This window comes from Gigantopelta aegis, chromosome 12 (assembly GCF_016097555.1).
Source record: "Gigantopelta aegis isolate Gae_Host chromosome 12, Gae_host_genome, whole genome shotgun sequence".
Lineage (NCBI taxonomy): Eukaryota > Metazoa > Mollusca > Gastropoda > Neomphalida > Peltospiridae > Gigantopelta > Gigantopelta aegis.
In genome coordinates, this window is record NC_054710.1 from 12,968,083 (window position 1) to 12,983,188 (window position 15,106).

The window sequence follows — 15,106 nt, forward strand, 5'->3', positions numbered from 1 at the left end:
AATAATGTATTTGGATGTACATGAATCAAGGGCTTTCATGATTGCCCAAATTTCAGCTGTAAAGATTGATGCTGAATCGGGCAATCTGATGGAAATTATTGTGTCTGATGGAAAAACTGTAACAAAAGCCACAGAATTCCCATCACGTGATCCATTTGTGTAAGCAGGGATGTATTCATGGTACCTCTCTTGGATTTCTATGAAATGTTGTTCATAAATAACCGCATATGTGCGATATTTCTCCAGATGCACAAGATCGAACACAATTTTTGGTGGTTCGATAGGATGGATGGATGGATGGATGGATGGATGGATGATGGATGATGGATGGATGGATGGATTGATGAATGGATATATGGATGATGGTTGGTTAGTTAGATGGATGGATGGATGGATGGATGGATGGATGGATGGTTGGATGGACGGATTTATGGATGGATGGATGGATGGATGGTAGATGGATGGTGGTTGGATGGATGGATGGATGGATGGATGGATGGTTGGTTGGATGGATTTATGGATGGATGGATAGATGGATGGATGGATGGATGGATGAATGGATGGTTGGTTGGATGGATAAATTTATGGTTGGATGGATTGATGGATGGATATATGGATGGTGGTTGGTTAGTTAGATGGATGGATAGATAGATAGATATATGGATGGATGGATGGATGGTTGGATGGATGATATATATATATGGATAGTGGTAGCATGGATGGATGGATGGATGGATGGATGGATGCATGGGTGGGTGGGGGACTGGTTATGGGTACCTCACTGTTGGTGACTGGACAGACAAACAAATGAATTGGTAGATGGTGAGAGGGAGGAAATAGAGAGCTACAGATGATGGAATGATTGACATGACAGAACACTTAACAACTTCAGGGAAATATAAATCTCATAAAACTGAACAGGCTACAATTACCATCAATCAAAATGATAGGTTCTGCGATGGTGTTGTCAAAGTAGTTTCCAGTCAAGGTCACTTTTGTCCCTCCCATCACGCTACCAACTGCTGGCGACACAGCGTCAATGGCTGAAAGGTAAAACAGTCCACAGTTACTCAAAAGATGACAAAAGTATGTAAAAATACAGGTTTTAAAGGCATACTGTCACGGATTTAAGGACCTTATTTCTCTAAAAATGAATAATAAATAAAAATTACATTAATTGTTGGAAACCAAATCTAGCTATCGCATCACCTTAACTGAACAGTGAAATCCATGTCAACCCTCTCGGCAATTTTAGTTTTTGAAGTATGGACCATTGCCATAATTCAATTATTTTGACAAAATCTCATTAATAAATGGAGTATGGTAGTTATGAAGATGGTTGAATAAAGTACATTTAGGGACAAATCAAATTATTTTTGTTCAGGTAATACTTTGTTAGACTATTAAATAGGTCAGTGGTCTGTGACAATATGCCTTTAAATAGGTCAGTGGTCTGTGACAATATGCCTTTAAATAGGTCAGTGGTCTGTGACAATATGCCTTTAAATAGGTCAGTGGTCTGTGACAATATGCCTTTAAATAGGTCAGTGGTCTGTGACAATATGCCTTTAAATAGGTCAGTGGTCTGTGACAATATGCCTTTAAATAGGTCAGTGGTCTGTGACAATATGCCTTTAAATAGGTCAGTGGTCTGTGACAATATGCCTTTAAATAGGTCAGTGGTCTGTGACAATATGCCTTTAAATAGGTCAGTGGTCTGTGACAATATGCCTTTAAATAGGCCAGTGGTCTGTGACAATATGCCTTTAAATAGGCCAGTGGTCTGTGACAATATGCCTTTAAATAGGTCAGTGGTCTGTGACAATATGCCTTTAAATAGGTCTGTGGTCTGTGACAATATGCCTTTAAATAGGCCAGTGGTCTGTGACAATATGCCTTTAAATAGGTCAGTGGTCTGTGACAATATGCCTTTAAATAGGTCAGTGGTCTGTGACAATATGCCTTTAAATGGGAACATTGCACATACTATATTCCAACTAACAGCAGGACCTTTAATTGGTTATATGACAACTGTTACTTAGCACAATACATTTAGTTGGTTATATGACAACTGTTACTTAGCACAATACATTTAGTTGGTTATATGACAACTGTTACTTAGCACAATACATTTAGTTGGTTATATGACAACTGTTACTTAGCACAATACATTTAGTTGGTTATATGACAACTGTTACTTAGCACAATACATTTAGTTGGTTATATGACAACTGTTACTTAGCACAATACATTTAGTTGGTTATATGACAACTGTTACTTAGCACAATACATTTAGTTGGTTATATGACAACTGTTACTTAGCACAATACATTTAGTTGGTTATATGACAACTGTTACTTAGCACAATACATTTAGTTGGTTATATGACAACTGTTACTTAGCACAATACATTTAGTTGGTTATATGACAACTGTTACTTAGCACAATACATTTAGTTGGTTATATGACAACTGTTACTTAGCACAATACATTTAGTTGGTTATATGACAACTGTTACTTAGCACAATACATTTAATTGGTTATATGACAACTGTTACTTAGCACAATACATTTATTTATAAGGTGACCCATTGTGTGATGATTTTTTTTAATGTAATTGATTATGTAAAGACTCTCCTAAGTCTAATATACAAACAAAACATTAGTTACACAGAAATAGTCTTTTGTCAGTGATGGGTGAATGAAACTCATTAAGTTAGTGCAATTTACAGAGGCCTATAGTTACATTAATCTTAAAGTCACTGAAGGAAAGAAATGTTTTATTTAACGACGAACTCAACACATTTTATTTATGGTTTTATGGCGTCGGACATATGGTTAAGGACCACACAGATATGGAGAGAGGAAACCCGCTGTCTCCACTTCATCGGCTACTCTTTTTCGATTAGCAGCAAGGGTTCTTTTGTATGCACCATCCCACAGACAGGTAAGTAAATAACACAGCCTTTGTTACACCAGTTGTGGAGCACTGGCTGGAACGAGAAATAGCCCAATGGGTCCACCGACAAGGATCGATCCTAGACCGACCGCACATCAGGTGTGTGCTTTACCACTGGGCCAATTCCCGCCCATCAAGCACCTAAAATCAATCTAGTAAATTTTGTTTTATTTAACGACACCACTAGAGCACATTGATTTTTTTATCTTATCATCGGCTATTGGACATCAAACATATGGTCATTCTGACACTGTTTTTAGAGGAAACCCGCTGTCGCCACATAGGCTACTCTTTTTTACGACAGACAGCAAGGGATCTTTTATTTGCGCTTCCCACAGGCAGGATAGCACAAACCATGGCCTTTCTTGAACCAGTTATGGATCACTGGTCGGTGCAAGTGGTTTACACCTACCCACTGAGCCTTGCGGAGCACTCACTCAGGGTTTGGAGTCAGTATCTGGATTAAAAATCCCATGCCTGAACTGGGATCCGAACCCAGTACCTACCACGATGCCACCGATGCCGGTAAGTGCCAATATAAGCATAGAAACAAACTGAGATGAAATTAAACTTGAATACACTTACATGTAAACTGCTGATACATGTAAATCTTTCCATCACTGCTCACTTTCAAAATTGACTTGTCTGGTCTGGATCTGAAGGAAATATTTAACACCATATCAGCAATCAATTTCACAAAAAATGTGTAATTTTGCACGTAAATGTAAATCTACGACCAAACCACAAATCGTATCAGTGCTAATAGTACAATTAATGTCGACAACAATCACAATTTTTGCATACTTGTTTTGGCTTCGTACACAATAAATATAGCATATCTTACCGTAATCCATATTTCATAAAATGTACAATTTTTGAATCACAAGATTTTTTTTGAACACATTCAGGTGCATTAGTAATGGTCAAACAAAAAAATTTCAATAGCAATTTTGCATTGGAATTCTTCCAGCATTCTTAAAACGGAAACGTCATGTTCCCAGTTTACTGTTATTGTAAGGAGATGCAAAGTGACATCATTGGAATACTGACATCATTCAAATTCAAAATCAGACATATATATTACAATGCTTCGGCACACTAAAATAAAAACTGGTCTAGTAACTTTGACTCCTGTCAAATTTCTATAACAAGCAGACAATGCTGTTTTTGGACAGACAGATGAACAGTTGAAAACAAAACCTATAGTCCATTCCTGTTGGACCAGTAGGTGACTAGTAAATAATCAGAGCACTTCACTTAATTTACCTTCCATATCCTCCTTCAACGATGAAGCTGGCATTCATATTACCTGAAAGAATGAAAGAATGAATGAATGAATGAATGAATGCTTAAAGGGATATACCCTAGTTTTTAAACACTAAGGCATACATGTAGTGTTGACTATTAGAACCGGTTTTGATAACTGAAATCATACTTTACTTAGATTTTATTGGTTAGATGATCTATTTCCGTACATTTACAGTGGTTTTGGTCTTCCTGGTGATTTTAATATCACAAAATTCATTTCTCATATTTTTTAAAACGCACATGCGTTTGAGAAGTAACAGTTATGGAGTCGAGTTTTAGTCTTTTTTTCGAGGGTATTTCACCATTTCGAAGTCACAGACTCATGTTTCACTCAATTGTAACTTTATCCAAATGTGTTACAGGTTTGCAGATTAACTAAACTTAGTGTTAATTTTCACGGGTTGAAACTAGGGTCTGTCCCTTTAACAACACCACAACACAAAAATACAATTCGGCATCAAAGGTATATACATATGGTCACACATCACAGTCTGTACTGACAAAACTTGGAAGGAAGGAAGGAAAATGTTTTATTTAACGACACACTCAACACATTTTATTTACTTATATATGGCATCGGACATATGGTTAAGTACCACACAGATATTGAGGGAGGAAACCCGCAGTCACCACTTCATGGTCTACTCTTTTTGATTAGCAGTAAGGGATCTTTTATATGAACCATCTCACAGACAGGATAGCACATACCACGGCCTTTGTTACACCAGTTGTGGAACACTGGTTGGAGTGAGAAATAGCCCAATGGGTCCACTGATGGGGTTTAATCCTAGACCGACTGCGTATCAAGCGAACGCTTTACCACTGGGCTACGACAAAACGTGGAAGCCCAGACTGTAGAATGTAGCAATATCTTGAGATGTTAACTATCAGTGCATGCTATTTATATGGGCAAGCTAGGATATGCTCTTTCAGCTTATGCTTTAACTACATCAGACATTAAAAACATGTTATTTTGTATGAACAATATTTTATTAAAGCTTAAGTCAATTCACCTTTTCTTTGCAGAAAATATTTCTTGCAAAGTTTATTACTTATTAAAGTTTCCTAAGGATGACATATTTTTGACCATGGAAAAAGTAAGATTTTAATCCAGGTCGTAAGCTTACTAGATGGGTGGGTGAGGGAGCTATCTCCCCCATACAGGATCTTCAAATTCAGGCAAAAACTACAGAGATATTCAGGCACAATGAACTCACATCATTCTACTGACAATATTAGTTGTAATCCATATACCAAAGTATAGCGATTTGTTTGCAACCCTATATAGCTGCATGTTTAGCAGTAATTTATGCTAATATGATTAGATGTTCCAGATTCTGTTTGTTTTGTTTAATGACACCACTAGAGCACATTGATTTATTAAACATCGGCTGTTGGATGTCAAACATATGGTAGTTTAAACATATAGTCTTAGAGATTAGTAGCAAGGGATCTTTTTCATGCACCATTCCACAGACAGGATAGCACATACCATGGCCTTTGATATACCAGTCATGGCGCACTGGCTGTAACAAGAAATAGCCCAATGGGCCCACCGATGAGGATCGATCCCAGAATGACCGCGCATCGAGCGAGTTCAAGGAATTTAGAGACCGCTACGAATCCTGGCAAGATTCAGAGATGGTAGTTGCTAATCAATTTTCAGTAGTTACTAATCAATTTTCAGTAGCTGCTAATCAAATTTTCAACAGTTCCTAATCAATTTTCAGTAGTTGCTAATCAATTTTCAGTAGTGGCTAATCAAATTTCAGTAGTGGCTAATCAAATTTCAGTAGTTGCTAATCAATTTTCAGTAGTTGCTAATAAAATTTTCAACATTTGCTAATCAATTTTCAATAGTTGTTAATCAATTTTCAATAGTTGCTAATCAATTTTAGTAGTTGCTATTCATTTTTCAGTAGTTACTAATAAAATTTTAGTAATTGCTAATCAATTTTCAGTAGTTGCTAATCAAAATTCAGTTGTTGCTAATCAAATTTCAGTTGTTGCTAATCAAATTTCTATAGTTGCTAATCAATTTTCAATAGTTTCTAATCAAATTTCAGTAGTTGCTAATCAAATTTCAGTAGTTGCTAATCAAATTTCAATTAACTAGAAAAATTGCCAATCAAGATTTTGAAAACAAAACGTTCCCCGATAACTATCGTTAACAAAAAAACAAATGAAGAAACTAGCTTGGTCTCTGGACCTCAATCCAATTGAACCTGTGAGGGCTTTACTAATGGGCGGACGGGACATGTGCAGTCGGTCTGGGATCGATCCCCGTCGGTGGGCCCATTGGGCTATTTCTCGTTCCAGCCAGTGCACCACGACTGGCATATCAAAGGCTGTGGTATGTACTACCCTGTCTGTGGGATGATGCATATAAAAGATCCCTTGCTGCTAACGGAAAAGAGTAGCCCATGAAGTGGCGACAGCGGGTTTCCTCTCTCATTATCTGTGTGGTCCTTAACCATATGTTTGATGCCGTAAATAAAATGTGTTGAGTGCATCGTTAAATAGAACATTTCTTTCTTTGCTTTACTAATGAGCTTCATGTTCATGTATGACCGGCCTCTAGAAAAAAAAAAAAAAAAAAAATTAAATCACAGATTTTACTTAAACTTACCAATGAATATGGTGTCACCTTTACAGTCAATGTGTCCATACAGAGTCTTTTCACCATCCATTTGGAGACTATAACTGAAATAATTTTTAAAATGAATGATATTAGTCAATATTGGTATTATATATTTTAATATTAGCATTTAATTAAGCTGGATGCCAAAATTAATAGCAAATTTGATCCGAAAATTTGGGGTCAAATACCAGTCACATTTAGCTGAACAGTATTATTTTTAAAAATACAAAATGAAATCCAAACCTCGCTGTGGTATCACTTAAACTGAGCCATGATGGAAGGGAAATCCATGTCAACCCTCCCAGCAATCAATATATGGACCGTCATCATATTTAAAAAAAAAAAAAATGGTATACTTAATATCATCATTACCGGTAAGTGGGATATGGTGGTTATGTAGATGATTGAATAAAATACTTTTAGGGACAAATCAAATGTATATATATTTTCAGGTAATACTTGTCATTGCTAGGTCAATGGTCTGTGACAATATGCCTTTAAATAGCCTAGTATAGAACACATTTATGATGAATTTACTCAAACAAAACCTCCATGTGCTCTTTTCGAGGTGTTTAAGTAGTGTGTTACTTACAATGCATCTTTATCCAGGTCCTTCACTTCACAATTCCTACTCCCCAGGTAGATTCTGTAACAGATAGAAAGACAATATAAACATGCATATATATATTTATCATATAATATCTTACATTTTCAGTGCAATCAAAGTATGTGATCTTTTTCAGATCACATACTTTGAGAATTTGATAACTTTGCAAATTAGATGTAAATTAGTCGAGGTCTTGGCACTAGGTTTATTGACCTTTAAGCAAACGTACTTGGGCGACACTCCATGATTGACGTATGCATTCATAGTCATCAAATAAAAACATTTCAATCGCAATTTGACACTGAAAGCTGTCCAGCGTTCAGAAAACAAAAAACGTTAGTCATAACTTTATTTTGATGTAAGGACATCCAGAATGACGTCATTCGAGTTTGACATCATTTCCATTCAAAAATACACCGCGCCACATATTCTTACGTCATTTGAATATCTAGTAATGGCGGACTGGAATTAAAGTTGTGTGTACAGTTTACAAAAACACGTTGTATTAAGCTTGAGATTATATGATAAAGAGATTATTACCCTCGTGTATTTCGGTATCGTCAATATTATATATTAGGAATGAAAATAATGTATTATGCTCGCCAGAGGCTCGCATAATACAATTTTTATTCCTAACATATGATACTGACGATACCGAAAAACACTCTGGTAATAACCTCTCTATATATGTCTGCATGTACCAATGTACAAATCTACCTATGTATCTATCTGCTAAAGTATGTGTGTGTTTCTACATGTATGTCTCTTTCTTTCTCTTCGGGCGGTATGTAGCCCAGTGGTAAAGTACTCGCTTCATGTGCGGTCGGTTTGGGATCGATCCTCGTTGGTGGGCTATTTCTATTTCCAGCCAGTGCACCACAACTGGTATATCAAAGGCCGTGGTATGTGCTATCCTGTCTGGGACGGTGCTTGCTACTAATGGAAAAATGTAGCAGGTTTCCTCTCTAAGACTGTATGTCAAAATTATCAAATGTCAGACATCCAATAGCCAATGATTAATACATCAATGTGCTCTAGTGGTGTTGTTAAACAAAACAAACTTTAAACAAACTGTCTTTCTCTTCCTCAGTTTGCCTCTGTCTGTCTGTCTGTCTATCTTTCTTTACACGTTCTCCCTTCCTCTCTCCCTCTCTCTTTGTATATCTGTCTGACAATATTTATCCATGCATGCTTGCACACACAAAGCTTGAACACTCAAACAAGTGTGTGCACACAGTTGAGCACACACACACACACACACACACTCGTGCACGAGAGAGAGAGAGAGAGAGAGAGAGAGAGAGAGAGAGAGAGAGAGAGAGAGAGAGAGAGAGAGAGAGAGAGAGAGAGAGAGAGAGAGAGAGAGAGAGAGAGAGAGAGAGAGAGAGAGAGAGAGATATGGACGAAAAAACTCTTTCAAAATGATCAATCAAGATTTGTGAAAGAAATACCGTAGCAGTTTCTCCACCAGTCCGTTAGAGCTGAGCTGAATGTTGCTGCCAAACCGGTCAGTGACCACCTTACCACTGATGCGAATCAGGGTTCCTGAAATAGGAAAACATTTCAACATTAAACAAGTCTGTAGTACATCATCTTCACAAGCCAAGGTACCATTCCTTAAGAGTATTTCATACCTTGGCATAGTTACCTGTGAAAAACCAATCAGAGGCCTAATTCACAAAGCTCTCTTAGGCTCTGCTAGACAACAACTCTCTGCAAGTCATTTAGAATTCACTGCGAGATCACAAAGTTGTGTGAGTTTAGTGAATTAGGCCCCTGGTCTACTAACTCATTCTGTGGGAAATAAATTTAAAACAATGATTCAGTCATTAAATGATATCATCACAGATCAATCACACTGACATTAATTAACACTGGACAAGAAAGAACTATAGCTTCTACAATCATGATATATGTGCACAGTTTAAAATGTAACCCAATATACATTGATAACAGTGTAAATAAAGGGAATGTCTAGATATATCAGGGAGTCTAGAATTTTTATAAAATCCACTAGCCATGGGATCAGTAATTAAATTTTTTTACTAGCCACGATTAAAAATCCATAAGCCCTACTTTACTTTAAAGTATCAAATACAATTTTACCAATAGTAATTAGAGAATAACTAACGAGCTATGAGGAATTATGAATTATCTGTCCCGAGTGAATGAATGTTGTAAATCCGAGCCTTTGGCAAGGGTTTTACAACATTCATTCACGAGGGACAGATAATTCGTAATATAAGCATTAGCATGGAAACCAAAAAATCATGCTTATGCATAGCTTCTGTACATTGATTTCAGTGGACTTGCTTTGAGTTTGGAGTTTTCCTTCTCCTAGGAGAGTTTCCTTACTAGGATTCTGAGCCTCTTGAGCCCAGTTTTGATTTTGGAGTTTGCTTCTCCTAGACAGTTATCTTTCTTGACTCACGTCCTCTGTCTGTCCAGTCCATATTAGTCTAGTCTCTACCCTTTGACCAGTCCAGCTTGGGTGACCCTACCAGGAGCTGATGCTCCAGCTGGCATAGCTCTCCGAGTCACTGAGGCATGCAAAAGCTACCTCACCACATCAAGGAATGGACCATGAGATAGCAAGCACTCTTCATTTGTTTAGACAAATTTTTTCTAGGGTTTTTCATCATGACCACTCAACTTCAAGCACTTTTCAAATTTGTTTGAATCGTGGCGTCCTCATCTTGTGCCACAATAATGGTCTGGCCCACATCATTAACTAATGATTGTAAGTGATAGTGGTGTATTCTATACCACTAAAGGGCATACTGCAAACACAACTCCTGCTCGTGATTCTCTTACCATAATTTGCCGACATCCATTATTATTTTTTGGGCCACCATATTTTTGGGCGAGTTTTGATCCCTTAACACATGTAATAAAATAAAAAATCATAATTGGTACTTTTTAATGATTTTTCTTATTTAATCCCAAGTGCAAATAATTCGATCGGAAACTTGATCAAGTTATCGAAGTTTGACTGTACATATTAAAATATTCACATCTCTTTTGTCGTTCAGAGTATTACTGTCATTACCTGGCATTCCTGTGGTTGGATACAAATTGGTTATTGTCGGTGTATATTTTTCAGATGGCTGAAATAAAGAACAAATATTTGCTTAACACTGTAAAATACTTTATTTTTACAATTTAATAAAAATGAGTCAGTTCGCAAGCATTTATTTTTGCGAATTTCCATCCATCCCCCAATAAACAAAACAATGATGTACCCGTTCTGATGTTAATAATTGTGACATTAATTGTTTACAAAATACCGTAAGTTTTGCAAGGTGGTTAGACTACCCGGTGCTCTTTTTTTTGTAATCCTCAAGCTTGTTATAAAAACCGAACCCGAAAACAAAAAGGAATTTGAAGGCGCAATGCTAGTGCAAGTTTGATTATAAACAATATTTATTACTGACAAAATACTCATTCAGTATGGTTTATGACTGACCAACAGGCAAAATCTTTAGTGTGAAGAATGTACACCAGATATTATATCATTTTGCTGTCGTCGAGGAGTTTTGTCAACGGCAATAATTTTTATTCAGCCGCACAGTTGCCAGCTACCTGTTTATAAACATTGATATACTTTAGAACCAAATTGTGTGTACCCATTAAAACTGATCTATGCCAAGTACAATACATTTTAATAATAATAAACAGGGCTAGCTCTGGGTGAACAAAACAATTCGCCAAATTGTTTATTAAACTTCAAAAATTGCAGAAATTGTCAGTTATTTTCTAAAAAAAAATGTCAATTATTATATGAAATTATTTCGCCAAACTAAAATAAAATTTGCCAACTGCTTTCAAAATTCGCAATCGGCAAATTTGGCGAGTGTCAGAGGTAGCCTTGATAAAATAATTTTAAAAATCGAGCTACTGAAAAATTGCATGGGCAAGGTGAAGTGCTGACATGACTCGCCCGAATGGCAAGTAAAGAAAAATCCCAGTTGTAAATTCTATAACTAATAACTACTTATAGAAATCTTGTTCTGAGTATGATGACCAATTACTAAGTTAAAATGAAAATTAAGGCATGGCCAGTTTGGCCATGAGACTTTATTTAATTTCCAAGGCATGGGACGGAGTACATGAACAGGGAATTACAGCAATTTGTTGCATGGCCACCCTTAAATTCGAGCCATGAGATTATCAGACTCTAGAAACATACATATGTAGGTGTCAAAATCCTGATACTAAACAAATTAAATACCTGAAACTTGCATTTGGAGACATCCTGGGGGCAGTGTTTGTCGATAGGAACCTTAACTCCGTCAACACTGACACGAACATAGTAGTCTCCCTCTGACAGCTTGCTGTAATCAAAAGTTAAAGATTGTTTTCCTTAACAACAGGGAAGGAAGGAAATGTTTTATTTAATGATGCACTCAACACATTTTATTTACGGTTATATGGCATTGGATATCATATATGGTTAAAGATCACACAAATATTGAAAAAAGAAAACACACTGTTGCCACTTCATGGGAGCTATCTTTTTGATTAGCAGCAAGAGATCTTTTATATGCACCATCCCACAGACAGGATAATACATACCACGGCCTATGATAACGCTGTACCACTGGGCTATGTCCCACCCCCTTATTAACAACAGGGAGTGTGATCTAACAGTTATTACTATTATTTGGTAAACTTTCATTAACTTAAAGAGAAGTAGGGCTAGTGAATTTCTAATCGTGGCTAGTAAATTTTAAAAATCACTAATCCCGTGGCTAGTGGATTTTATAACCATCTCAGACCGGCCTCGGTGGCGTAGTGGTTAAGCCATCGGACTACAGGCTGGTAGGTACAGGGTTCGCAGCCCGGTACCGGCTCCAACCCAGAGCAAGTTCTTACGGGCTCAATGGGTAGGTGTAAGGCCACTACACCCTCTTCTCTCACTAACTACTAACCAACTGTCCTGGACAGACAGCCCAGATAGCTGAGGTGTGTGCCCAGGACAGTGTGCTTGAACCTTAACTGGATATAAGCACGAAAATAAGTTCAAATGAAATGAAATAACCATCTCAGACTGAGTTTCTTTCCCTCGATCCCAACCAGTGTCCCACGACTGGTATATCAAAGGCTGTGATATGTGCTGTCCTGTCTGTGGGGAAATACTTTGACATAAAAAAATCCATTGATGCCAATGGGAAAATGTAGCAGGTTTGCTCTGAAGACTACGATTAAAATTATCAAATGTTTGCCATCCAATAGCCGATGATTAATAAAGCAATGTGCTCTAGTGGTATAGTTGAACAAAACGAACTTTAAAACTTTCTTCAACAACATATCATTCAATACGGTATTGTATGATGTAACACATTTGGCAAGTCTAACATACAGTCGTAGAGAATAAACATGTTACATTTCCACACTAGTACTAGCAAGGGATCTTTTATATGCACATGATAGCACATACCATGGCATTTAATATACCAGTCATGGTGCACCGACTGGAGTGAGAAATAGCCCAATGGGCCCCCAATGGGGTGCACATAACCACTGGGCAGTGGCATATCTGTGGAAAATAGTGCCTATGGTAAGCACTGATATTGCACCCCTGTCCCAACATCTGACACCCATCTTTTAGGGAATGGTGCATATAAAAGATCCCTTGCTGTTAATCAAAAAGAGTAGCCCATGAAGTGGCGACAGCGGGTTTCCTCTTTCAATATCTGTGTGGTCCTTAACCATATGTCTGACACCATATAACCGTAAATAAAATGTGTTGAGTGCGTCGTTAAATAAAACATTTCCTTCCAATCTTTTAGATAACGTTTGACTTTAACAGAAACTGATCAGTAGCGCCCCCTTCAAGTGGCACCCAGGGCACGTGCCGTACCACTGCCAGTGGGCTACATCCCGCCCCATTAAGTAATATATCCAATGATTAATTTTATCTACTGCAGGCCTGTACGCAGGGGTGTGCGAGGGTGCTAACGCACCCCTCCCCCCATAGTCTGCCAAGGTCCATCCGTGGATGTGTAAAAAAATTCTGTATAAAATTTGACATATTTTGAGGCAAAGAAACATTTCAAATTTACTTCCCAGAATGCAGGAAAATGCATCTGCAATCTAGATTTTAAAACATTCCGGGGGGGGGGGGGGGGGGGATGCCCCCGGACCCCCTAGCAAACTCTGGCCCTTTGGGTCGTCAATTCAGGGCCGTACCCTGACCAAAATCCATGGGGGGGGGGGGGCATTAAATTTTATAAATAATTTTTAACATACTATAAAGATTAAACATTTCTATGCTATTACTGGAGATATATATATATATAAAAAAAAAAAAGATCAACATTCTCAGGGGAGGGGCAGCTGCCCCCCCCCCCCTGCCCCCCCGGAGTGTACGGCCCTGCAATTAGGCCCTACACACACCCCATATACATTTCTGCGTACGGGCCTGTACTGTTGGTAAATAAGTGTTTCTTCTATTTTTGTATTTTCATAGATAATTTGGAAAACTTTTCAGCTCACGAAGAGTTTGCCCAGATTTGTGTCAAGAAGTTTATAAATACAGAAATTTTAGAAGGCTTACGGAGTGTAGCACGTGATCTGCGTCTTGTGGCAGCCATCTTTGTGGATTATGCATTCATGTGGAAGTCCAGTCAAATCAGAAACGAGGTCAACCTTGCTACCCACATTTTCATTTCCGACTCCAAAGCTGAACTGGCTGTCGGCAAAATCTGAAGGAAAAAAACAAAAACAAAAACATATTGACATGGTTAAATAATTTAGTTTGTTTTATCAATAATATTGTTCACATTTAATTATTTAGGCCTGTTTATCTTTTTTTTTTTTTTTTTTTTTTTTTTTTTAAATGAACGATTGATACAGGTAACACAGTGCAACTTCTGGCGCTCGCCAAATTCTCCATTTGCGAATTCTGAAAGCAGTTGGCGAATTTTATTTTTCTTTGGCAAAATTATTTTATGTAGTAACTGACATTTTTAGAAAATAACTGTTGATTTCTGCATTTTTGAACTTTAATGGACAATTTAAAGAAATATTTTGCTCACCAGAGCTAGCCCTGTAACACGTAGCCTAAGTTCATACAGTTTGTTCCGTTTGTTATTGTAACTTTAAAAAAACAAAAACAAGCAAAAAAAACAACTTTGATTGGCACTTCGACAGTTTCCGTATATTACGAACGTTGCCGGAAACAACTATGACGTCAACAATACGATGACGTTCCAATATGATTATAGACGCCAAAGGTCTCACTACACAGATGTCATCTGCCATTGAAACCCATGTTAAACTGCCCAACTTCAAGCGAAGATTGCCCATAGAACGGGTTCTCGTTGGCACCAACAACATACACCATTGCGAACATACATTATATAAGCATTTATTTTCACTCCAAAATTGAGAACATTTCCGTCTCAGTTTTTTGCTATATGACCGCATCTGGCTGTAGTACCGGTCCGAACAGGTGGTTCATTAACCGATTCACTCCGGCTGTCACTTGCGCTATATACCCATGTCCCAAAAGGTCGATGCACAATATTACAAAATAACATGGGCAAAATACAGCAAGAAGGCTTACTATTAAACATACATGTTGTTT

At 37.5% G+C, this 15,106-nt stretch overlaps 1 protein-coding gene across 2 annotated transcripts in view; it reads right to left on the reverse strand.

Moving 5' to 3' along the window:
* Nucleotides 1-15,106, reverse strand: part of LOC121386268 (fibrocystin-L-like) — a 126,575-nt gene that overhangs the window by 89,080 nt on the left and 22,389 nt on the right. For both annotated transcript variants that reach the window (XM_041517111.1, XM_041517112.1), the window contains exons 3-11: nucleotides 14,075-14,222; nucleotides 11,747-11,849; nucleotides 10,565-10,622; nucleotides 8,967-9,060; nucleotides 7,501-7,554; nucleotides 6,897-6,970; nucleotides 4,226-4,268; nucleotides 3,545-3,615; nucleotides 933-1,043 (exon numbers count right to left, since the gene is read on the reverse strand). In XM_041517111.1, coding sequence (XP_041373045.1) covers nucleotides 933-1,043; nucleotides 3,545-3,615; nucleotides 4,226-4,268; nucleotides 6,897-6,970; nucleotides 7,501-7,554; nucleotides 8,967-9,060; nucleotides 10,565-10,622; nucleotides 11,747-11,849; nucleotides 14,075-14,222 — 756 coding nt within the window. The remainder of the gene's footprint in view (nucleotides 1-932; nucleotides 1,044-3,544; nucleotides 3,616-4,225; nucleotides 4,269-6,896; nucleotides 6,971-7,500; nucleotides 7,555-8,966; nucleotides 9,061-10,564; nucleotides 10,623-11,746; nucleotides 11,850-14,074; nucleotides 14,223-15,106) is intronic.